Source organism: Dama dama, chromosome 26 (genome assembly GCF_033118175.1).
Source record: "Dama dama isolate Ldn47 chromosome 26, ASM3311817v1, whole genome shotgun sequence".
NCBI classification, from domain to species: Eukaryota; Metazoa; Chordata; class Mammalia; order Artiodactyla; family Cervidae; genus Dama; species Dama dama.
The window spans coordinates 41,168,596-41,192,576 of NC_083706.1; the positions used below are offsets into that span (position 1 = coordinate 41,168,596).

General features: G+C 49.8%; 1 protein-coding gene across 1 annotated transcript; it reads left to right on the top strand.

The window, feature by feature from the left end:
• The first annotated feature begins 4,266 nt into the window (after nt 1-4,266).
• Nucleotides 4,267-14,551, top strand: LOC133047004 (UL16-binding protein 3-like). Its single transcript, XM_061130046.1, has 5 exons — nt 4,267-4,344; nt 11,342-11,605; nt 11,840-12,115; nt 12,780-12,915; nt 14,071-14,551. The coding sequence occupies exons 1-5, from the start codon at nt 4,272-4,274 to the stop codon at nt 14,210-14,212; spliced, it is 891 nt and encodes a 296-aa protein (XP_060986029.1). The 5' UTR covers nt 4,267-4,271; the 3' UTR covers nt 14,213-14,551.
• The last annotated feature ends 9,430 nt before the right edge of the window (nt 14,552-23,981 follow it).

The window sequence follows — 23,981 nt, forward strand, 5'->3', positions numbered from 1 at the left end:
CATGATGGTGGGCAGAGCACCTAAGCCATCCCTCAGGTCCTAACCCTTGACCTGCCCCTACCCTCACCCCATATAAGGGAACAGCCTGCCTCCCCCCACCACCCTACCCACGAAGGGAATGAGCAAGGAAACCTGTTGCTTGTGTTTGCTCCCTCACACTGCAGCCCGTGTCCCAGTGAAGCCTCACCTGAATTTCTCATCTGGCCTCTTATCCACTTCTATCGATTAAGGTTCTCTTTGTGCCCTCCAAGAGTCTATTTCCCCAGTCCAGCTCTTTGGTGGGGTTAATGGCGACCTCCACCAAGAGGACTTATGCCATACCCAAGTCTGCTGAACACAGAGCCCCTGCCCCTGCGGCGTCACTGACTCAATGGGCATGCATTTGAGTAAACACTGGGAGTCGGTGATGGACGGGGAGGCCTGGCGTGCTGCAGCCCATGGGTTCGCAAAGAGTAGGACACGACTGAGTGACTGAACTGAACTGAATGAACTGATTGATTAAGGTGGCCAAGAAGCCTGGTCGCTAACATACTCTGTGGCAACCATGAAGGGCTACTGTCCCCTTTCTGCCAGAGCATCTGGGCATCTCTGTGATCTTGGGATACAACTCCCCTGTGGTGACAAGTGGCCACCTGAACCTCGGCTCAGAGTCTCCAGGTTTGGTTGCTCTGCCTTCCTGGCCCCTGGGGGCCTTGGGGTCTTCATTCAGGCATCGTGCTCCCCCTCACCCTTTGTCCCTTTCCCTCCTCTATTCTCTCTCCACTTCTCCTCTCTCTGTCCTCTTCTCTCTGTGTCCTATCCTTCTGAAAGAGTGGACCTCGGCAAGGACAGCATCACTCCTCTCAACTTAGGAGACAAAGCTCCCTCTGGCTGTCAATGGCTCACTTTGATGACAAGCTGGTGGGAGAGACCCGCTTCATACCCTGCAGGTCTTGGTCCAGCAGGTTCTGCCTCCGAGGAGATTTGTGAGACTGATAGAGGTTCAAACCTCTTATTAGGTACTGGCCGGAAGTCTGATCAAACCAATAGTCTCACTTCTATTTTTCTGCCACCAAGAAAAGTCTCGTTGGGAACTCAGTGAAGCGGCAGATTTGTATATGCTGGGTTACGCGTGGTGAGAACCTCATCTCTGGGCTGCAGTCCCACAGCCGATGTACAAGGGGCTGGTTTCTGGGCTTAATCACCCCAGTGGGCAGTGGACAGGGTGCTCCCTCCCTCACTGGCCCTCTCTGGAAGCCTGCAGGTTGGTGCCTGAATAAATAGACACCCGCAGGGGGCAAGGGTTGAAAAGGCAATGGCTCCCTTTCAGGTTTTCAGTCTTTTCTGCCCCTCCTCCCTTTGCTCTCCCTTGGTCCTCATACCTACACTCCTGTCCTTTTACATCCAACTGACTCCCTGCTGGGTCACCTTTTTCACCACCTGCAAATCTCTGCTACAGTTGTGGGCATGAGTTGCTTGTTGTTCAGTCACTCAGTCATGTCTGACTCTTTGCGACCCCATGGACTGCAACAAACCAGGCTTCCTTGTCCTTCACCATCTCCTGGAGCTTGCTCATGCTCATGTGCATTGAGTCAGTGATGCCATCCAACCATCTCGTCCCCTGTCATCCCCTTCTCCTCCTGCCTTTAATCTTTCCCAGCATCTTTCCCAGGTCTTTTCCAATAAGTTGGCTCTTCACATCAGGTGGCCAAAGTATTGGAGCTTTCACTTCAACATCAGTCCTTCCAATGAATATTCAGGACTGATTTCCTTTAGGATGGACTGGTTTCATTTCTTTGCTGTCCAAGGAACTCTCAAGAGTCTTCTCCAACACTGTGGTGTTGGATGCTCAAAAGCATCAAATCTTCAGTGTTCAGCCTTCTTTATGGTCCAACTCTCACATCCATACATGACTACTGAAAAAACCATAGCTTTGACTATAGGGACTTTTGTTGGGAAAGTGATGCCTCTGCTTTTTAATTTGCTGTCTAGGTTTGTCATAGCTTTTCTTCCAAGGAGCAAGGACCTTTTAATTTCATGGCTGCAGTCACTGTTCACAATCATTTTAGAAGACTTTAAAAACAAAACAAACAAAAAAGAGAGCCTGCATTTCTCCCCTCCAAAATGTAAGTCTTCTGCGTGGGTTCTCAGGAGCCATCTGATCCATCTGTGGTCCCCCAGAGTGGGGGGGGGGGGCGGGAAATAGCATTTTTAAAACCGAAGCAGTAAAACAAGGAGATCTCTGGTTCTGTCTTTACATGAAAATGAATTTGTAACTGAGCTGGATTTAATTGGGTTAAGGGAAAGTAAGCACTATGTAAATAAACTCTCAGAAATATCAGTAAAGCTCACCAGAACACATTGCTGACACAAGGAAGGAACCTGAGTCAGAATGATTGGCCAGAGATGACTCAGAATCTAACTCCATCACCAAAGAACCTGAAACTACAAGCCATGTGTCAGAGCAGTTCTCCTGGGTTCCCTGACCCTGCCGCTCTCCACCCTGTAGCCCCTTCCCCCAAAAGCCTCTTCCTTGTCAGCATGTGTGTCTCCTGGAACAATTCATTTCCCAGTGTTAGACAAAAGCCCACCCTCAGACCCTGCAAGGAGTCCCCCTTTCTGTAACAGATGGCAACTCCGGTGGGATTTCCTCACTGTGACTGATGCCCTGACCATTCAGGTACTTAAGGACAAGCTTGTCCACTGACTGACCCGACCCAGTGGCCGGAGCAGGGATTTTCTTTTGTCCCTTGTCTCCTCCCAACTCCGAAGACTGGCCTGAGTGCCCCAATCTGAAAAGGAACCAGAGACTTAAGACTGATAAGGAGCAAGGTGAGGAAGAAGGATCATCGAAAAAGCAAGAGAGTCCCAGAAAAACATCTACTTCTGCTTTATTGACTACACCAAAGCCTTTGACTGTATGGATCACAACAAACTGTGGAAAATTTTTCAAGAGGTGGGAATACCAGATCGCCTGCCCTGCCTCTTGAGAAACCTGTATGCAGGTCGGGAAGGAAGAGTTAGAACTGGACATGGAACAACAGAGTGGTTCCAAATTGGGAAAGGAGTACATCAAGCTTATATATTATCACCCTGCTCACTTAACTTTTATGCAGAGTACATCATGAAAAATGCTGGGCTGGATGAAACACAAACTGGAATCAAGATTGCCTGGAGAAATACCAATAACCTCAGATATGCAGATAACATCACCCTTATGGCAGAAAGTGAAGAACTAAAGAGCCTCTAGATGAAAGTGAAAGAGGAGAGTGGAAAAGTTGGCTTAAAGCTCATCATTCAGAAAACTAAGATCATGACATCCAGTCCCATCACCTCATGGCAAATAGATGAAACAGTGGAAACAGTGGCTGACTTTATTATTTTGGGCTCCAAAATCACTGCAGATGGTGACTGCAGCCATGAAATTAAAAGATGCTTGCTTCTTGGAAGAAAAGCTATGACAAACCTAGACAGCATACTAAAAAGCAGAGACATCACTTTCCCGGCAAAGGTCCCTATAGTCAAAGCTATGGTTTTTTCAGTAGTCATGTATGGATGTGAGAGTTGGACTGTAAAGAAAGCTGAGCGTGAAAGAATTGATGCTTTTGAACTGTGGTGTTGGAGAAAGCTCTTGGACTGCAAGGAGATGCAACCAGTCCATCCTAAAGGAAATCAGTCCTGAATACTCATTGGAAAGACTGATGTTGAAGCTGAAACTCCAATCCTTTGGCCACCTGATGCAAACAACTTACTCATTTGAAAAGACCCTGATGCTGGGAAAGATTGAAGGCGGGAGGAGAAGGGGACGACAGAGGATGAGATGGTTGGATGGCATCACCGACTCAGTGGACATGAGTTTGAGTAATCTCCAGGAGTTGGTGATGGATAGGGAGGTCCGGCGTCCTGCAGTCCATGGGGTCGCAAAGAGTCGGACACGACTGAGCCAATGAACTTAATTAAATTGAAGGAACAGAGCGTTGTGGTCTCCTGTAACCAGCGCACGTTCACGCCCAGTGTAAACAGGCAGGTCGGTTGGTTTACAGGAAGGCGGGCGCCTGAATGAGAGCGCCCCTTGTGACCGCAAGAGTGCCCCTCCCCGACCCCGGCGCGGAGCCTCCTTGCGCTTACTTCTAGGAAGTCAGGGGCGGAGCCTGTCGGCGGAGCGCTGCCCAAGCAGTCAGCGCAGAGGGGGAGGTCCAGACGCAGCTGCCGGCTAGCGGGAGAGGATCGCGGGTTCTGACTTGGCAGCCTCGCACTCCTGCAAAATTGGGATCCAGGTGGCAAAGAGAGAGATGGGTGGCTCCAAGACCAGTCTTGGCTTCCTCGTTTTGCTTCTGATTGGCATGTTGAGCGGGACGTCCAGCGGTGAGTTCGGGGATGACGCTGCGCGGGGGGTGGCGGGGGATCTCGAGGAGGTTGGATGGGTTGTGACCCGAAAAGGGGATGCGGGTGGTGTACGCCGGGGTTCGCGAAACTTCTTGCAGGGTGTCGCCGCCGCCCCCTCCTCTTTCCCTTCCCTGGGCCCCTTTGCTCCTCGGAGGCTCCTCCCGGCTTCTTGCGGGCTCTCCGGGCCAGAACAGGGGTCCCTTGGGTGAAGTAGTAATGCCGGGAGTTTGGGAGGTGACGCTGGGAGAAGAGGGGGCCAGGAGGCGGCAGGAAATGCGGTTGAAACCCCCCAAGGTTCCAGACCGCCCCTGGGAAGTGGGAGCCCTGGAGCCGGGCGGGTTGGGACCAGTCGGCCTTCCCGCGGAGAAGGGACCCAGACCCGCCCAGAAAAGCACACCCTCCCGCCCCGAGCTGTGCTACAGAGACCCTTCTGGTCCCTACATCTCCCGGCCCGTGAAGGATCAGCGCTCTTTCCCGGCCGTAAGTTATAAACGCAGAGCGGACCCGGGTGCCCAGGAGGCTTCGGTGGCGCGCTCCTGGCCGAAATGTGCTTGATTGCTCTTGTCTGAGCCGCAGCTGCTGTCTCCGTCCCCGGCCCCGGGCCCCTAGGCGGCGCTCCTCCCTGATCCTGGGGATCCGCAGCAGGGCTGCATCGGCGATCCCCTAGACTCCGCCGTGCGGCTACACCCGCGATCCCGGGGATCCGCTGCACGCCTCCTCCCGGATAACTGGGCTCTGCGGCGCGGCTCCGCCATCGATCTCCCGGCTCCGCGGCGCGGCTCCTCCCCGATCCCGGGGCTTCGCGGCGCGGCTCTATTCGCTATCGCCGAGGCTCCTTGCACGGCTACACTCGAGATCCCAATGCTTCGGCGTCTCGGTTCCTTCCCGATTCTGGGACTCCGCTGCGCGGCTCCACCCGGGGCCCCGGGGGCGGGGGCGAGCCTCTTCCTGAGGTGGGACAAGGTGCCCAGGCTCATTGGTCTAGATGCAGAACTTCTTTTATTAGAGAAGTGACCTTGTTGGGCACTACGTCTATACTTTAACCTGTTAGTACCCAGCGAGACAGATGTCCTGCCTTGCACTTGGTCTGCAGAGTCCAAGCTGAATATAAGCAGGTTTCCAAGTAGACAGTTTCGTGGACCTGCCCCAGGTCAGCATTTCTGCTTGGTGGGGGTGGGGGTGCGAGGGGCATGGGGTGGGGGGTTTCCACGCACTCTATCAGTGATTCGGAAAGTAGATAGTGAGATTATGATACTAAATGCAGCTCAACTTGACAGTAAATTCTTCAAAAACTTCCCTTCTTCAAAAATTTGAGAGGAAGGAAAATGTGCTTCCAAATCTTGAAGTAAAAACTTCGGTCTTGGACAAAGCCACTAGCAGAACTATCTGTGATCCTGTTCATGCAGCTCAGCGACTTCTACCCACGTGTTTTATATCAGCGCAGGGGTTTGCCGTGCAGTTATATTTCTTGTAGTGATAATATTAGCAGTTTTGCACCTTCATAGTGTGACAAGAATTGAACTGGAAGACAGCATCAGTGCACATTCCCAAGCATTGTCTCACCCCCGTCCCAGATGACTCAGGATCTGAGAGGCCACACACCCAACAGTGGTACTTCCCTCCTGTTATCCTACCTTGTGGGTGGGTGGAGGGGTGTCTTGAGAAGTGCCACTCTTTTGGAGGCCAGAGCTAAGGTGAAGGATATCGAAATATCCAAGGAGAGAATAACTATCCAAGGAGAGAATGTACTCCAAAAAGGTAGTTTTGGGCATATTTTCCATGGGATTTACGTAGATGAAAAAGATCCAAATAAAGAACAGCAATCATTTGTGAAAACAGAGATTAAGCTTCTGAAATCCAGGTGACAATGATACTCACTGAACGTTGTAAGCTATGAGATCTTCATCACAGAAATCTTCCTCCTATTTCCCTTGTGTGTATAGAAGAAAGAGAAAACCCCTCGTGATATTGCCTTACATGAATTGGGAGAATCCTAAATAGTCTTCACAGCATTGCAAATTGTGTGTCTGCGTGTGTATTAGTCAGTCAGTCCTGTCCGACTCTTACCACCCCTTGCACTGTAGCCTGCCAAGCTCTTCTGTCCGAGAAATTCTTCAGGCAAGAATACTGGAGTGGGTAGCCATTCCCTTCTCCAGGGATCTTTCCGACCCAGGGAACAAACTCGGGTCTCCTGCATTGCAGGCAGATTCTTTACTGTTTGAGTCACCAGGGGAGCCTGTAGCACCAGTTAGTAGAGGCCAATAATCCGCAGGCAATTTCTCAACAGGACCTGGTCCACAAGGTCAGATTGCCTGTGGAATGAGTTACCTGGTCAGAAGAGAAGTCCTCCACAAACACCTGGCTGCTAGGAGCTCTGCCACTGATGACAGCCTCACGTTAAGAGTCCAGATAGCCCCTCTCCAGAGTCTTGCTCCCCATGGACTCTCACTATCTGGGGGACAATGAAAGCATGGGATCGATGGATGGCTCATGAAAGTCTGGTTAACAATGAGTTCTCCAGACTTACCTGGTGATCCAGTCACTAATGAAGGGACTCCCAATGAAGGGACCTGGTTCGAAACTTGGTCAGGGTACTGGATCCCACATGCCACAACTAAGAAGTTAGCATGTTGCAACCAAGAGTCTTCATGCTGCAAAAAGATCCCAAGTGCCACAACTAAGACCCAATACAGCAAAAAAAAAAAAAGAAAAAAATATTAAAAAAATAATATTTTTTAGTTCTCCAGTGCTGGTGATGTGTGGGCCTTCAGAGTAATAGTGTAGGAACTCATGGCTCTGGTCAAACACCCTCCACAGATGTCAACTCTTTAGAAATATGAAAGAAGGTTATCAAATACCCCAGGCTATCAACTGTCCTGATGAACCATTTGCTGTGAAGGCTTGTTGTGGGCCTTAGATTCAGAGGAGAAGCCCAGTTCCAGCAGCTGGCCCGGTGTCTCACAGAGGTCCATGAAGCCCTGGGGGCCTGTGTCCGACTGTCCTCTCTCAGTCCCCCAGCATCAGGAGGACGGTGCCTGCTGAGGCCCACTTGGAGCCAGCCGGTCACATACATCACCCAGCACCGCAGAAGCACACTGTCTTCCAGAACACCGCCTTAGGAATGTCATAGCATCTCAACTCTCTAAGACAGACTTAGTGATGTGGAATATTTTCTAGATATCACTTTCATTAGGTTGAACTAAAAATGTTTGTATAAATTTTTTGACCAAGAAAATTTTAAGCAATGTTATAAAATAAATAGTTTTTTAAGATTTTTAAACACAAATACGTGGACTAGCTTAGTGCCACGAGCTTTGTAGTTTCACTTCCTCAAAGTAATGTAGCTGATTCACCCTAGAATGTGCTCTGCTTAGTTGCTCAGTCGTGTCTGACTCTTTGCAGCACCATGGACTATAGAGTCCATAGAATTCTCCAGGGTTGAATCCTGGAGTGGGTAGCCTCTCCCTTTTCCAGGGGATCTTTCTGACCCAGGGATTGAATGGGGTCTCCTGCATTGCAGGTGGAGTCATTACCTGCTGAGCCACCAGGGAAACCCTTAAGTTTCTTTCTTTCTTTTTAAAATATTTATCACTAGTCTTGGGAATTATTTGTCTACAAGATGAAAGTTTGTCTTAGAAATAGAAAAAATGCTGTTGCCTTGTACAGGGAAAGGCAGTGTTGGAGAAAGAAAACTTAAAAGCTAGAAGAAAAAAAGAAAAATACAATATAATAATAAAAAATACAATAGAAACAGAAACTGCTCTTTCATGGAAAATTGCCTTTTTAAATTTTTTTTTAATAAAGAGGAGTTCTGTCTTCTTGCTTTGGGGAAAGTAGGAGTGGAATCCACTGAAACATCTTTAATTTGGCAGATCCTACTATTTCTGAGAGCCAGAAGTGGGTTGGGGGCAGGTCAGTAGTAAACAGTGGTGATTTTATTTGTTTTTACTTTCTGGAAAAGGAGACAACACAATTCCAGAAGGTGCAATCATGTTTTTAAGGTTAAGAATCCCTTTTACTGCACCTAGAATAGTGCTATGCACAGAATGGGCGCCTGAGTTGTGTTGCGTTTAAAAAAAAAGTAAACAGATTTTGTGCTTATCTTCAAGGCTGGCTTAAGTATAAAATGGATTTTTAAAAACACTTGAAAAAATTAAAGGATTCAATTAATTTTTTTAAAAAATTCCATATGCCTCCCCAGGAAGGCGCTCAATGCCTAGCCACTGATCAGCGCCTCCCTGGAGTTCAAAGCTCCTCCCAGACAGCTCATGCTGTTGCTAATTGAAGCTGGTTATGACCCAGATACTGCCACTGATGAAGTTAACAAGTGGTGGAAAAGGAAAAGTTGGTTTGTTCAGGAGCCCTGGGAAAATAGTGACCTAACGTCCTTAGACCGTCTCCAAGCTTCCCGGTTAGAAAAGGGGGCGGAGGGGCTGTTGCGGGCGCATCAGCGTCCTGTGCAGTCAGGTTGTTGGCACAAGGCGGATGTCTGAGCCTCACCAGGCTTATGGTTTCAGCCGGTCTGGGGGTCATGTTCTTGCAGCCAGCAGTTTTTATGTGCTGGGGGTCTGCTTCCTGTAGAAACAACTTGAGACTTGTGTCAGATCTTTGTTATCTTTCAGGGAACTGGAAATTTCATGACACTGCTACGTGGCTGGTCACAGTCTAAATTGTTACCAGTTTCCCAGCCTAAGGGGTATTCCTTTCTCCATCTTCACATGTCCTAATCCTTAACTCTTAAACCACTGTTTTGAGACTCACAGGAGGCCTGGCTGACTAAAACTTTTCTACAAACAAGAGGCAGACAGAGGCCATGGGGGGATGGGTCTTTCCCTAGACCCATCACTAAGGCCCCCTATAGCCCTTTCAGTTACAAGACCATTTATTACCCATTTTTCCATGATCCCAAGAAGCCCAGGGCCTCCAGCATCTTCCTATATATTGAAGAGAATCTAAACATGGCCTCTCTCAACTGGCATCCTATCCCTTTGTCTGATAACTCACCCAGCAAAACCCACCGACCTGGCCCCCAGGACCTAACGTAGGAAGGACGGGAACAGGGTTTCCCAGAGTGTGACACAGGGCTCGAGGGTGAGGCTGGGCATCCCCACTTCTACCCTTTGGTCCCATACTCATATTGTCTAGGAATTGGGACAGTGGCAGCCTATAATGGTTATTGATTAAGACAGGAGTTGATAGATTTTTTCTACAGAAGAAAGTAAATCTCGTTGTCTCTTTAGGCCATTTGGTATCTGTCTCTGGGTACAAAAGGAGCTTAAACATTTGTGGAGCACCAGCAGCCAAATATAATGTGTAAATCAACTGAGAACCAGACTTGTCCACTGTCCTGGTTTCTGACCCCAGTAATGAGTGACCCACCCCCTAGAGAATCATCCAAGAGCTGCCTCAGTTGTCTGTTTATGAACCAGAAACTTACCCTGTCCTGCCCTGTAGCTTCTGGTGGTGGGAATGTGATAGGAGGTGGGTCTGGCTGTTGTGAGCTAATGCGCCCCCTCTGCTGTAGCCTGGCTTCCTTGGTTCCAGGAGCGGTAGGGGACACTGCATGAAGCCACAGGTGTGAGCAGGGGATAGTGGCCCTGTATCAACTCTGGTGTCAGGCCTAGGTCACCTGCTGGTACATCTATGTGTTCCCTGTGGCCCTGGTTATGGCAAGCCACATAATCACATCTATCTTATGATGGCTCGTCTATCTGAACTAATGGTTAGGGGTTGATGAACCCAGATCATGATGGGCAGCTCTGACATTCTATGACCAGAGGCCTCATCTCTGCCAGGCCCCAGGACAATACCAGGAGCCAGTTGGTAAAGAATCCGCCTGCAATGCAGGAGACCCCAGTTCAATCCCTGGGTCGGGAAGATGCTCTGGAGAAGGGAATACCCACTCCAGTATTCTTGGGCTTCCCTTGTGGCTCAGCTGGTAAAGAATCCGCCTGCAATGCGGGAGACCTAGGGTCGATCTCTGGTTTGGGAAGATTCCCTGGAGAAGGGAAAGGCTACCCATTCCAGTATTCTGGCCTGGAGAATTCCATGGACTGTATAGTTTATGGGATCACAAGAGTTAGACATGACTGAGTGACTTTCACTAATCGCTTTGACCATTGTACCAACTTTGCTCCTGACTTAAAACACTCCACCTGGAATCTGATCTTCCCCCATTTTCCACCCCTGTTCCTGACGGAAGCCCACAGGAACACCACTTCTACAACCGTCCCTGATCTTCCACAAAAGTCAACCTTGAACTGTTGGAGATGCTTCTCATCCATGCTTTCCTCTCGGGCTCCATAGAGTCCATCAGGCTTTCCCATGGTGCCTGGTGGCCTGGACACTTTCCTGCCCTTTCATACAGTGTCCGCCCTGGCAGATTCACTTCTCTGAGCCCTGGATCCCCTCCTCTACCACCTGCCTCGGAAGTTCTGGACTTTCTCTCTCATGCCATGTGGGCCAAGCCTTTTTCCAGGCTTCCAAGACCCATCCTAGTGGGAGATCACCAGTGTCTCCCCAGCCTTGAAAATCCTGTGACCCCTAATTATAAATTCTTCCTTCTCCAGCTTTGGGTTCTGTGTCACCCGCCACATCTTTGCCCCTCTCCCTGTGATCCTGCTTCCTCAGGAGCATCCCCACAGGCCCCCCATCTCTCACAGGACACGGGGTTAGATTCTGACAGTCCTCTGTCATCTAGACTTTTGCTGCATAGCAGCCTGGCCCATCTCTGCAAAGGTTATGATGCTGGGACCTGACCTGGTGGACACGGGGACACACCCCGGATGAGTGACCTTTGCCAGGCGGGGGCCTCCTCCTTCTCCACGAGGAGGGGGCACTGATGTGTGGTATTTGTGCAGGGGGGATCATTGCTCTGTCAGCCCAGCCCTGCTCTGTACTCTGCACTCAAACTGGGGGAAGGGCCTGCGGGTCTTTTTTTCCTCAACCTCACCTTCACTGTGTTTTGCCTTCACAGACGCTCATTCTCTTTCCTATAATTTTACCATCCATCCTCGGCCCAGAGATGGTCAGCCATGGTGTGCGGTTCAAGGCGAAGTGGATCAAAAGGTCTTTCTCTCCTATGACTGTGATAGAGCTGAGATCAGGTACATGAGTCCATTGGGAGAGGAAGTGAAAAGTATGAACGTCTGGGAAACACAGACAGACACACTCAGAGACACTGGAGACTTGCTCAAGGAGCAAATGCCTGATGTTACCCCGGAGAAAGACACAGACAAGGGTGAGTGAGAAAGTCCAAATGCAGGAGGAGCAAACTGGGGGCTCAGCTGCATCCACTGTTTTCGAGTAGAAGGAAGAAGTTGGATATTGTCCTTCGCTAGTAGTCCAGTGGAAAGAGCAGCTGTTGCAGGAGAGACCAGGGCCAGAATAGCTGGGCCCGGGGAGGTGGACCCAGGTGGGCAAAGAATCTGTCAAGCCCAGAGGCTGAGCTCTTTCTTTTCCTTGATGGGGTCAGACTTTCTGACCCTGCAGGCCAGGATGACGTGCTGGAGTGAAGACAATGGACACACCAGTGCATCCTGGCAGTTTGGCTTCAATGGAAAACGGTGTCTCCTCTTTGATTCGGAGAATGGACATTGGACAGTGGTTCATTCTAAAGGGAGGCGGATGAAAGAGAAGTGGGAGAATGACAGAGCTGTGACTGACTTCTTCAAGAAGGTCTCCATGGGAGACTGTCGGCACTGGTATCAAGATTTCTTGCTGCACTGGGAGAAAATATTGAAAACCACGGGTAAGTGAGAAGGGAGGAGAAAGTGACAGTCCCCTCGTGGTGACATGGACCCTGTGTGTCTGTGTGTGTGTGTGTGTGTGTGTGTGTGTTTGAGAAACTGATCCATCAGAAGTGAGTTGTCCTGGGAGAACAATGACCGGGGCATGCTCTGTCATCCTCCTTCCTCTTCCCCCTCCTGACGTCTCTCTTCACAGCACAGGCCTTTCTGCGACTGAACATGGATTTTTGCTGATCCCAAACCTGTAGACATCTTTTTGATTTGTGGGATTTATTTCCCACTGTACCCTCTTTCCAGAGTCTTCTTTTCAATCTCACCAAAAATAAATAAATAAACCAATAAATGTCACCAATCCTCCTCCTGGAAATCTGTCAGTACCAGCTCTGCTGTCAGCTCCTGAGGACTCCATCCTCACGTCACCGTCTCTGATGTCACAGCAGGACTGAGTGGCTGTGTTGGAAACCTTGCTCCCCCATTAGCTGTCAGAGCCCCATGAGGACTGGGCTCCTCCCTTCCCCCATCTCACCTGGGGATCTATCACTGGGGCCTCCATGTGATGGGTGTAAACTGTCTGCACAGTAGGGGTACCTGAATCGGGGTGGGGGTGAGGAGGCATCTGCCGAGTTTGGGGTCTGGACAAGGGCGTCACTCTTGCTCTCCTTGCAGCATCACCGACCACGGGCCCCCCTGCAGTCCAGCCCACGGCCACAGCCATCAGTCACATCGCCTGGATTGCTCCTGTGGTTCTCACCAGTTTTGTCATAATGGGCATCATAATAGCCTGTATCCTTTACAAGAAGAGGTACTGAGGGCAGAAGTCAGAGGGAAGGCAGGGGCACAGGGCCTGGTGTGAGGACAGGGAAGGTAAATCCCAGCTGACCCCTGACCCTCACTGAACCTCCACGTCCTGGAAATGAGTAGGTGGATAAGACGCCATATCACCTGAGAGCAAGAACTCAGACAAGCTCAGGCCTCAGTTCTGACAGCACCTCAGTGTCAGACGACAGTGGGAAGTGGGGGGTGGCTGGGGGCCTGTTGAAGTTAAAGGGTTTAGCCACGTCCCCTGACTGAGCACAGACCGCGGGCTGGCAGGGCCCAGGGTGGGTGCTGTGAGATCAGCAGGCGCTCAGGGCGAGGTCAGGACTCCCGGGGCTGAGAGCAGCATGGGGGCTCCTCATGACGTGTCAGCGGGGAGGGGACCCACCCAGGGGCCAAGATGAGAGGGGCCGGGCTCTCATCCCAGGAGGAAGGGCTGGGAAGGCCTTTGCAGACCCAACTCCAAAGGCCTGTTCTCACCGGAAGTGGCTTGGGCCAAGCCGGCAAGGCAGGAGCCCCACAGGAGAGACTGTGGGAAGGGGCGAGGCCAGGCCTGTGCTCCTGGGGCAGCAGCAGTTCTGACTCAGCCTGTGGCCTGCTCGTCACCAGCCTCCTGGGGACCCAGAGCCTCCATCACTGAGCGGCCCTGCCTTGAGCAGAGGTGCCTGGGGATGGTGGGCCTGAGCTGGGGTGGAGGCGCCCAGCTGAGCGGGGCCAGGAAGAGATGGGGAGCAGGGACCCTGGTCCTGAGAGCTGTGTGTGCTGCTGGCTCAGAGGCTGGAGGGGAGCGAAGGAAGGAGGTTTGCCTGCAGCCCCCCAGGGCTGTCAGGAGGCAAGGCCCCTCCTCCGGGGACCTGCTCCCTGGTCCTTTAGGCCCCCTTCGGGGAGGATCCGGACCTGAGTGAAGGGAGCAGATTGATTCCTCACTGGCTCCAGTCCTGAGCCTGAGCAGGGGGTGTCAGGGCCTGGGGTGACTCTGTGATGCAGGAAGGTAGGAGGAGGGGACAAGAAGCTGCTGGGCCCAGAGTGGGGGTGGGGGACATAGGAGCCCCTCAGTGAGAGGGGGCTGGGGAGGGGCAGCCCCAGGAAAGTGACAGGATTTCCTCAGCCTCCTGGACCAACACCTGTTTCTTTTCTGCAGGAAATGCTCCCAGGAAGCCCCTGACAGGTGGGCTGTTGGCCTCAGGACTCAGTCTTTGCTTGGCCGCCTTTGTTCTCCTGCTGTTCACTTTAGAACCAAGAAGTCAGACCTTCAGAATCCCAAATCTGTTTACCAGTTATGATGACACAGTGGCTGCACCATCTCGTGTCTCTTGTCGCATCTGATGAACATCCTCCTCAACCTCTTTATTTTTTTTATATCTCCTTTCCCACTTTCTGTTGGTGTTGAGTGATGCAGTCTCTGCACTGATGCTTTCAACTACTTGAACAAGAGATCGCCACAAACATAGCACTTTCAATCTTCTAGTTTTTGGAAAATTAGACATTTCCCTGCATCATGACCTTATTCTTAAAAATGATGATATTGCTGGAAAAATACATCTGCTATTACAGGACTCAGGGACTTTTTTTCTATATCCAAAGAAACAACTTTGTTATATTTTCAAAGGAATAAAATTTTACATTGACTTGTTCCCTTCATAATTTATTACTCTCTTGGTGCTGAGTTGTGTTTGACTCTTTGCGACCCCAAGGACTCTAGGCCACCAGGCTCCTCTGTCCATGGGATTTCCCAAGCAAAAGTACTGGAGTGGGTTGCTGTTGCCTTCTCCAGGAGATCTTCCTGATCCAGGGATTGAACTCATGTCTCCTGTGTCTCCTGTACCTCATTCGTTGGCAGGCTGATTCTTTACCACAAGCACCACCGGGGAAGCCTTTATACTGATTCTTAAGTCAACATCTCTATATTGCAGAAATGTAAGTACTTCATGCCTGTTTTCTAATCCAGGATAAAAGTCATGGTATTTCACCTTTCCTCCACATTATGAGATTAAATAAAACCAATGATAATGCTTTATTTCTTGTGGAAACAGAGAATTTAAGGATCACTCCTAAAGTAACATGCAGTCCAGCTGTGAAGTGATCCTTATATTCTCTGGATTTTTAAATGCATATTTCACCATATCCCAACAGTACTATTCATTAGGGAAAAACAATTTTGGCCCAGAACCCACCCGTCTTACCTCTGTTTATATGCCATTGGCCAGAGCTGAGTTACATGACCACCCCTAGCTGAAGGGAAGTCAGGAATTCGGTGACCAGATTGTCCTGACTGTCTTAGCCTTATGCCACACTTGATTCATCACCTGGGAGGGCAGCCTCACACAGAAGCAGGACTGGGTTAGTAAAGACGTAACAGTTAAAGTTAACAGTGTGTTCAAATAACCTAATCTTCACCACAAGGCTATGGGGTCAGTTCGACTGTTATACCCATTTTACAGGTGAGACAGTTAAGGCCCAGAGTAGTTAAGTAAACTGTGCAAAGTCACACAGCAGAGCCAGGATTCAGACCCATACAGTCTGACCCTGAAGCCCACACCATAACTGGTGAACTTCTGCTCCAAGGCTGTCTGGATGAAATCCAGTTACAGCTGCCCCTTGCCATAACTGGACGTACAGAGAGGCATTTTCCTCAATCTGTATATATCCAAACAAGTTGGCCAGCAGGATTTCTGAGTAAGGGGCTGTAAGCAAGGGACTTGTAGGTATGTAGCCTCCTCCTCTGGAGAAGGCAATGGCACCCCACTCCAGTACTCTTGCCTGGAAAATCCCATGAACGGTGGAGCCTGGTAGGCTGCAGTCCATGGGGTTGCTACAAGTCGGACAAGACTGAGTGACTTCACTTTCACTTTTCACTTTCACACATTGGAGAAGGAAATGGCAACCCACTCCAGTGTTCTTGCCTGGAGAATCCCAGAGACGGGGGAGCCTGGTGGGCTGCCGTCTATGGGGTCGCACAGGGTCGGACACGACTGAAGCGACTTAGCAGCAGCAGCAGCAACAGTAAGTCATGTGTTCACCCTAGTACGCAGCCATCCGAGTGTTAATTCCAGGCTGGAAAACATAGACCAAAAGCCATGTAGATAGAGGCCAACCTCAGAGATATTGTGGGCTGGGTTCCAGACCAGGGCAATAAAGTGAATTTCACAATAAGGGGAATCACACAAATTTTTTCATTTCCACTGCACATAATATTATGTTGACATGGAAGTCTGTTAAGTGTGCAATACCTTTATGTCTAAATAAACGATGTACAGACTTTAATACACAACACTGTTTGTAAAATAAAATATGTTGGGCATCATCTGAGCCTCCAGGGAGTCACCATCTTTTTGCTGGTGGAGGGTCCTGACTCAGTGTCTGTGGCTGCTGACTGATCAGGGTGGTGGTGGCTGAGGGTTGTGGTGGGTAGCGCAATTTCTGAAAAATAAGACAACAATGAAATTTGCCACATCATTTGACTCTTCCTTTCACAGAAGAATTCTCTTAGCATGCAATGCTCTTTGACAGCGTTTTACATATAGTAGAACTTCTATCAAAATTGGAGTCAATGCTCTCAAATCCTCCTGCCTTTTCAACTAAATTTATTCTAAACTTAGAATATTCTAAGTCCTTTGTTGTCATTTCAACAATCTACACAGAATCTTCACCAGGAGTAGATTTTATATCAAGAAACCACTTTGTTTGCTCATCCATTAGAGTCAACTCTCATTTATTCCAATTGTATCATTAGATTGCAACAATCAGTCCCATCTTTACATCAGGCTCCACTTCTAATTCTAGCTCTCTTGCTATTTCCGCCACATCTGTAGTTACTTCTTCCAGTGAACTCTTGAACCCCTCAAAGTCATCTGAGAAGGTTAAAATCAACTCCTTCTAGATTTCTATGAATGTTGAAATGTCACCCTCTTTTCATGAATAACGAATGTTTTGGGTGGAACTTATAATCGTGAATTTGCTTTAGGAAGTTTTCAATTGACTTTGCCCAGATCCATCAGAGGAATCACTATTTGTGGCAGCTATAGCCTTGCAGAAACTCTTTCCTAAATACCACGACTTGAACATCATGACTACTCTTTGATCCGTGGGCTACAGAATGGATGCTGTGTTAGCAGGTGTGAAAACAACATGAATATCATTGTACTTTTCCATCAGGGCCCTTGGGTGCTTTCTCAATAAGCAGTGATATTTTGAAAGGAATCCTTTTTTGTGAGCAGTAGGTCTCAACAGTGGATTTAATATTTTTGGTATCAGTGTTGTAAACATATGTCATCTCGACTTTATTCTTCCATTGGCAGAGCACAGGCAGAGTAGATTTAGCATAATTCTGAAAGTCCCCAGAATTTTCAGAAGAAAAGTGAGGCTTGGCTTACTTCAAGTCACCAGCTGCATTAGCCCCTAACAAGAGAGTCAACCTATACTTTGAATCTTTGAAGCCAGGCGTTGACTTTTCTTTGCTAGCCATGCAAGTCCTAGGGGGCATCTTCCAATAGAACACTCTTCTCTACACTGGAAAGCTCTCATTTAGGATAGCCATCTTCAGAGATGATTTTATGAGATCTTCTGGATGACTTGCTGCAGCTTCTGCATCAACGCTCTCTCTTCCACTCTGCGCTCTATGTTAGGAAGATGGCTTCTTTCCTTAAACCTCTTGAGCCAACCTCTACTGGCTTTCAACTTTTTTTTCTGCAGCTTCCTCACCTCTTTCAGCCTTCATAGAATTGAAGAGAGCTAGGGCCTTGCTCTGGATTAGGCTTTGGCCTAAGGCAGTGTTGTGATCTTTCGTCCAGTCCACTGAAAGATTCTCCATATCAGCAGTAAGGCTGTTTTGCTAGCTTCTCATTTGTGTGTTCACTGGAGGAGCACTTTTGATTTCCTTTAAGAACTTTTCCTTTGCGTTCACAACTTGACGATTTGGGGCAAGAGGCCTAGTTTCTGGCCCATCTTGGCTTTGACATGCCTTCTTCAAAAGCCTAACCGTTTCTACCTTTGGATTTAAAGTGAAAGAGGCGTGATTCTTCCTGTCAATGGGACATGTACAGGTAAGGTTATTAATTGGCCTAATTTTGATATTGTTGTATCTCAGGGACTCAGGAGTCTCAGGAGAGAGACGGATGGGTCAACGGAGCAGTCAGGATACACACACATATCGGATGGCAATGTGCACATGATTCCTGGCACCCCAAAACAATGACAAGACAAACATGAAAGATCATTGATCACACAAAGGCAAAATCAAGATGGCCAAGTAGGAAGTCCTTAGCTTCGCTCTCCCATGAACACACCAAAACTACAACCACATATAAAACAGCTCTCTTTCCGAGAAAATGACCTGAATCCGGCAGAACATCCCCTCTACAACCAGCATAGAGAAAGAATCGCACTGAGAAGGGCAGGGGCAAAAAAGAAGGGATCTAGTTGGGACCCTTTGGCCAGCTACTCTCAAACGGAGGGGTCATCAAAAACTGGAGTGCCGGGGTCCAGCCCCAGCAGGATCCAGGGGAACCCTCAGGATGAACGGCGTCGGCGAGAGAGAGACACGTAGGACCGGCCTTGATAGGGCCAAGTCTGCTAGGGAGAGAGAGAGAGAGAAAAAGAAAGAAAGAGACCAGACCAGGAAGGTGCGGCAGAGTCTGGCAGTTGCTTTATTTTTCACCATAGCCTTTATACCCTAAGTTGGTACATTTCTAAGGGGCAGATAAGCATACAGACTTAGTTTAACATTATATAGGCTTGTCCTTCACGAAACCAGGTGTGCTCTGTATATTTTTTGTTTATGAGCGTCTTTTCCCATAGATTTTTTGTACATTATCTTCTGGCCTTCAGGTTAGCAGAAAACAGAAAATTGGCAGTCTCATGGTACAGCAAGTCGCAATATAATAGAAATACAATCCTGTTAACATAAAGTCAGTCTTTCTGCAGAAATTCTCAGCTAAATTTATCTAAAAAGTTTAACACACAAAGACTCTGTGGCTCTGGTGAGGCAGCCCCTGTTTAGCACTCCTGGTTAAAATTAACAATTATCTTATTGTTATTACACTAGGGCTAAACTCTTATTTTACTATATCTTTAACTATATTAACAATAGTTTCCACTGCACAACCTCAGCACATTAACATCAATCAAACATTGATCTAATAACAACTTTTAAAACAATATTTTTTGTATTCTCTAATAGGGCTTCCTCACCCCCCAAAGGGCTCTGTGCCTATTAGGGCCTTTTTTATTGTTAATCTCTATGTATAATATCTTTTGGCTTTCAGGCCTGTTAACAATTTATGGCTTGCACCTGGTGCAACTTCAAGCAACTTCAGTAGCCGACCCTGTCTTATTTGTGGTTAATCTATTTTCTTTCTATTAGGTGTCATCTCCAAGGGAACTAGATAGGATTACATTTTTTACAGAACAGAAATGCAAAGGATTTCAAAAACAGCAGATATGGCACAAAACAGGCTCTTAGTCTAAGGGTTAATTACCTGCAAGAAGTCGCCAGCTAATCTCTATCTAAACTATTTTCTATTAGGCACATGTGTGGCTATAATATTTGTGGAGCTTTTCTCACCCTGCGAAGGGGCCTATGCTTAATAGTTTCTTTTGTTAGCGTACTATGTTTAGGATGTTTAGAACAATCAGGAGCATTTTGTGCAATGAGAGCAGACATTTATCAAACAAGCCAGAACGCCACCTAAAGGGTTTGAACTGAAGCATTTCCTTCATCCCTGGCCCCTTCATAGGGTACCAGCATCCAGGAGATTTATCTATTAGGGTTTTAAGTTGGTTCTCATTCAGTGAAAGAGGAGCAGGAGAGCTCTCGGCAGGCAACACAAGAGTCCGCAGCAGGGCAAACAAGAACAACAGCAGAAAAGGGGGGAGGATATAGGGTAGGGTAGAGGCCGAGGCCAACCTGGAGGGTCCCTTATCCTAGATGGCCTTGCCTGTCAGGTATTTTCCTCGTGACCTCGTCATGGATGGGGTCCCGGACGGCCTTGCTGCCCGGTATTTTCTTCATGACCTCGTCACGGGTGGGACCTCCCATAATGGCTCCCAACACTGGAGCATTCTGCCTAAGGAGCAGGAGGTTTTGGCCCTACATCAGGCACTGCAGCCCTGGTACAGAGCTCAGAGAAGCAGCCCCATGACCCCACTCCCCGACTCCCATTTTGGAAACCAAGAATGTTTATGATCTGGAGCACTGGAGGACTGTGGGAAACGGAGACTCCACTCTTAGAGACCATGGGCACAGAATTGCTTGCTCCCTGTCCCAGCACAGAGTCAGCAGATTGCAAAATGTCTGGTGCTCTGGCCAGCATTTGGAGACCATGCCTAGCATTGGCTGGGGCTCACAGCCAACAGGGCTCCAGACAGGAGACTCTCTGCAAACCGCCACCCCCCCACCAACACACACACACACACACACACACACACACGCACGCACGCACACAGGGAGTAGCCGAAGCTTGGCTCTCGCCATCCCTCAGCTCTGCCCCGCCTCCCTGTGACCCCAGCCCAGGCTGAGACAATCGTCGCAGGTCCCTGGGTCCTGATGAGCCGTGTGACCGCATGGCCACACGCAGGCTCATCTGGCAGAAGCCCTGACTCACATCCCACCACCAGGCTCCACCTTGGGGTCACCCAGCTGCCGGCCTCGGAGAGCAGCAAACTCTGTGAATCAACAGGTGCAAAGGAGGCAAGAAGGTTCTCAATGGACTCACTAGAGTCTCTGTGTGGGACGGACCTGTGCTGGGAGGCTGGTAGGAGGACAAGAGACCCACAAGGGTGGGCAGGACTCAGGGTTGGGTGGGACAAGAGCTTGGTGGGACCAGGCGACCTGTGTGGGGAGAGACTGCCATATGAAGGGCTGGGGGCGGGAGACTGAGTTGAATCCCCCGGAGGAGGCAACCTGGAAGCCCCTGGTAGACCCAGACCACAGAGAAGAAGGACTGGGAGAACAGGAGGAGGTCAGAAGGCTGCTATCAGAGATGGGTCAGGTCGGCCCGGTGTGAGGAGCGTGGGCCCCAGGGATCTGGGCAACCAGACTCATCTCATGCATGCCCCTACCCCCGGCCCACCCCAGATCCCCAGGCATGAGGTCAGAGGTGGAGGGCTGGGGAGGTTGGAATTAGCACCTGAAGCAGTTTCATGGATGTGGACTATAGATACCTCCAGAAACAGGAATCTGGACAAAATTCTGACTGTGCTAGTTTCTTCATCTTGCCATGCCTCAATTTACACATTTGTAAATGGGAAACGCTACCTAAGGGAATGAATAGAGGCTTAATATTCATTTAGGACCTGAGGCGATCATGCAGATAACCCGAATTTGTATATGCTGAGGACTCACCAACCCCTGTCTCAGGAGTTGTTGTTGTTTAGTCACTAAGTTGTATTTCTGTGATCCTGTGGACTGTAGCCCACTAGCCTCCTCTGTCCATGGGATGTCCTCAGGCAAGAATGTTGGAGTGGGTTGCCATTTCCTCCTCCAGGGGATCTTCCCCATCCAGGGATGGAACAGACATCTCCCACGTTGACAGGTGGATTCTTTACCACTGAGCCACCTGGGAAGCCCCTTATCAGATGTTTCTACCCCTAAAGATACACAAGGAACATGGGGATCCAGAGAAGGGGATGGACAGAAGAAAGGTGAGGCACAGATGATTGAAATTTTGAGGAACAACAGTCCCACAGAGGGTGTGGGGAGCCTGGGGGGCGCCCCCAGGAGAGACTCCAGTGGGAGGACTCTGGGGACTCATCCCCTCCTCCACTGGCCAGCCAGGCTCCTCCCCATGGTGGGTCACCCCGGGCTCCAGGTGGCAAGGGCTGCTGGCACCAACTTCAGTCTTGCTTCCTGGTCCTAATTCTGCTGCCCAACTGTGTCCACGAAGCGCAGGGTGGTGAGCTCCTGGTGAACCTGCTGGGAGAAGGCAGGGATGATGCGTTATAACTAGAAAGTGGACCTAAGCTGGCCTTAGTTAGAGAGCCTACGAGCACGGTGTTGCCTCCGCCTCCTCCTCTCAATCCTTAGGTGAGCTCCTTTCCTTCTTGGCAGCTGCTGGGCTGGTTGGCCACTTTCAGGCCAGCAAAAGGGCAACTTGGTTGAAAAAGCAATGCTCAGACAGTGGGAGGTGGGGCGGCGAGAGGCCGAGGAGAGAGCATGAAGGGAACACTGCTATCCCCAAGCTCCCAGCCCCTCACCCATGCCCCCAGGAGTGCGAGCCCCCGTGGCAGGGCTGGGCCAGGCCCCCTTCCTGTGGGGGGAGCCCAGACACCCCTAAGAAGCACAGCACTGACTTCATCTGTTCACACAGACCCTTCTCCTCCACACGCCCCCCTGCCCTTGAACTCCCAGGCCGCTGTACCAGCCATAAACCACCCGTGCCGCCCCAGGCTCTCACTTCCCCAGACACATCCCCTGAGTGCTCACAGCTCCTCCCCTGCAGCTCACTAAGTTCACTCCACATTTCTGCATCCCAAGAAGCCCAGGGCCGCCAATACCTTCCCACCTGAGAAGGGACCGGAATCACTCCCCACCACATGGCATCTTATCCCCTTGCCTGAGGACTCACCCCAGCAAAAGCCTCCCTGCCTGGTCCCCAGGAGGGTTGGGAGCCCAGTCCCCCAAAGTATGACAAGGTGCCTGAGGGTGAGGAAGGGCACCCCCACTTCTACCCTTTGGTCCCACATTCATATCATCCAGAGACGGTGGAGATGGCAGCCTATAATGGTTCTTGATTAAGACAGGAGCTGGGGACATATTCTACAGAAGATAAATCTGACCCACTGTATGGGTCTTCAGACACGGTGATATCCCTGTAAGCAGGACGCAGGCCGGTTATGTATTCAATTCCCTGCATCTCCTGCATACATTAATAACAGTGGGGCTGTGACGATGCTTCAGATCTCTGGACATGATGTGAGTCACACACTGGGTCCATAGGAATGTGGGGGTGGCTTCTGCATCCTAGTGTGCACTTACCTGAGTCAATGGCCATGTGGCTCCCAAGGATGGGGAAGGCCAGAGACTGCTGCACTGCGCTTGCCATGGTGATAAGAGGCCTTCCTGCTGGAAACTGGCATCTCTCTCTAGTCACGGATTCTCGGTTCTGATAACTGGCTCAATTCTAGAAACTGGACCAAGTATCCAGACAAGCTGTGGCAATGGCTGTTTTCAGCGTCCTGATCATCCAGCTTGTGTTTTATTTTCTTTTCATTTCTGGGGTTTTTTGTTTTTTGGTCGGCTGCCTGGATTTGGGGATCTTAGTTCCCTGACCAGTGATCAAACCCAGGCACCTGGTGGTGAGCCCAGGGTCCTGACCAGTGGGCCAGCAGGGAATCCCTTTGTGTCATTCCTTTCCATCGTGCAGTTTGTATCTAGGTTGGCCGCCCATCCAGGCTGTCTGCTTTTAGGGTCGCCATGTGCTGTGAACCAGCCTCATACTCTCTGCGGTCAGGACCCGGCTGGCCTTCCCGTCTCTCTGCTCATATCAGCCACTGCACCTGCTCTGTTCCTGACACCGTGCACCCCACCTGGAATCTGCATGTGTTCAATCCCTGTTTTTGCTGGAAGCCCACTGGAGACACCATCTCCAGCCAGCATTCTGACCTTTAGCCAAAGTCCTCCTGTGTTACCCGCCAGAGTTCTTGGACTCGATCAATAGAAGTTGATAAAAGGCCAGACACAGATTCGGGGGGGAAAACAGATTTATTGGGACTCATGAGGGAACAAAAAGAAGTAACATGTTCCCTTGCTGGCTCCAGAGCATGGGGAATGCGGTCCCACATATGAGATGAGGGTGGGGGTGGGTCCTGGGTTCAGACCAGGGCGGTGACCTGGGTGGTTTGTTCCCCCTTGGTGGTGCTGTGTGCCGGGACCATGACCAAGTACCTGCTTTTGCTCCTGGCTGCTCTGAAATCGCCTTGGGTTTTTGGTCTTTTTGTGTCTTGGTGCTAATTATTTGCCCCAACTGCACATGAAAGCAATTATTTTTAGACCCTTATAATTTCTTTATATTTTGATGTTTGATGTGACTTTTGTCCAGGTACACTCACTGCAGC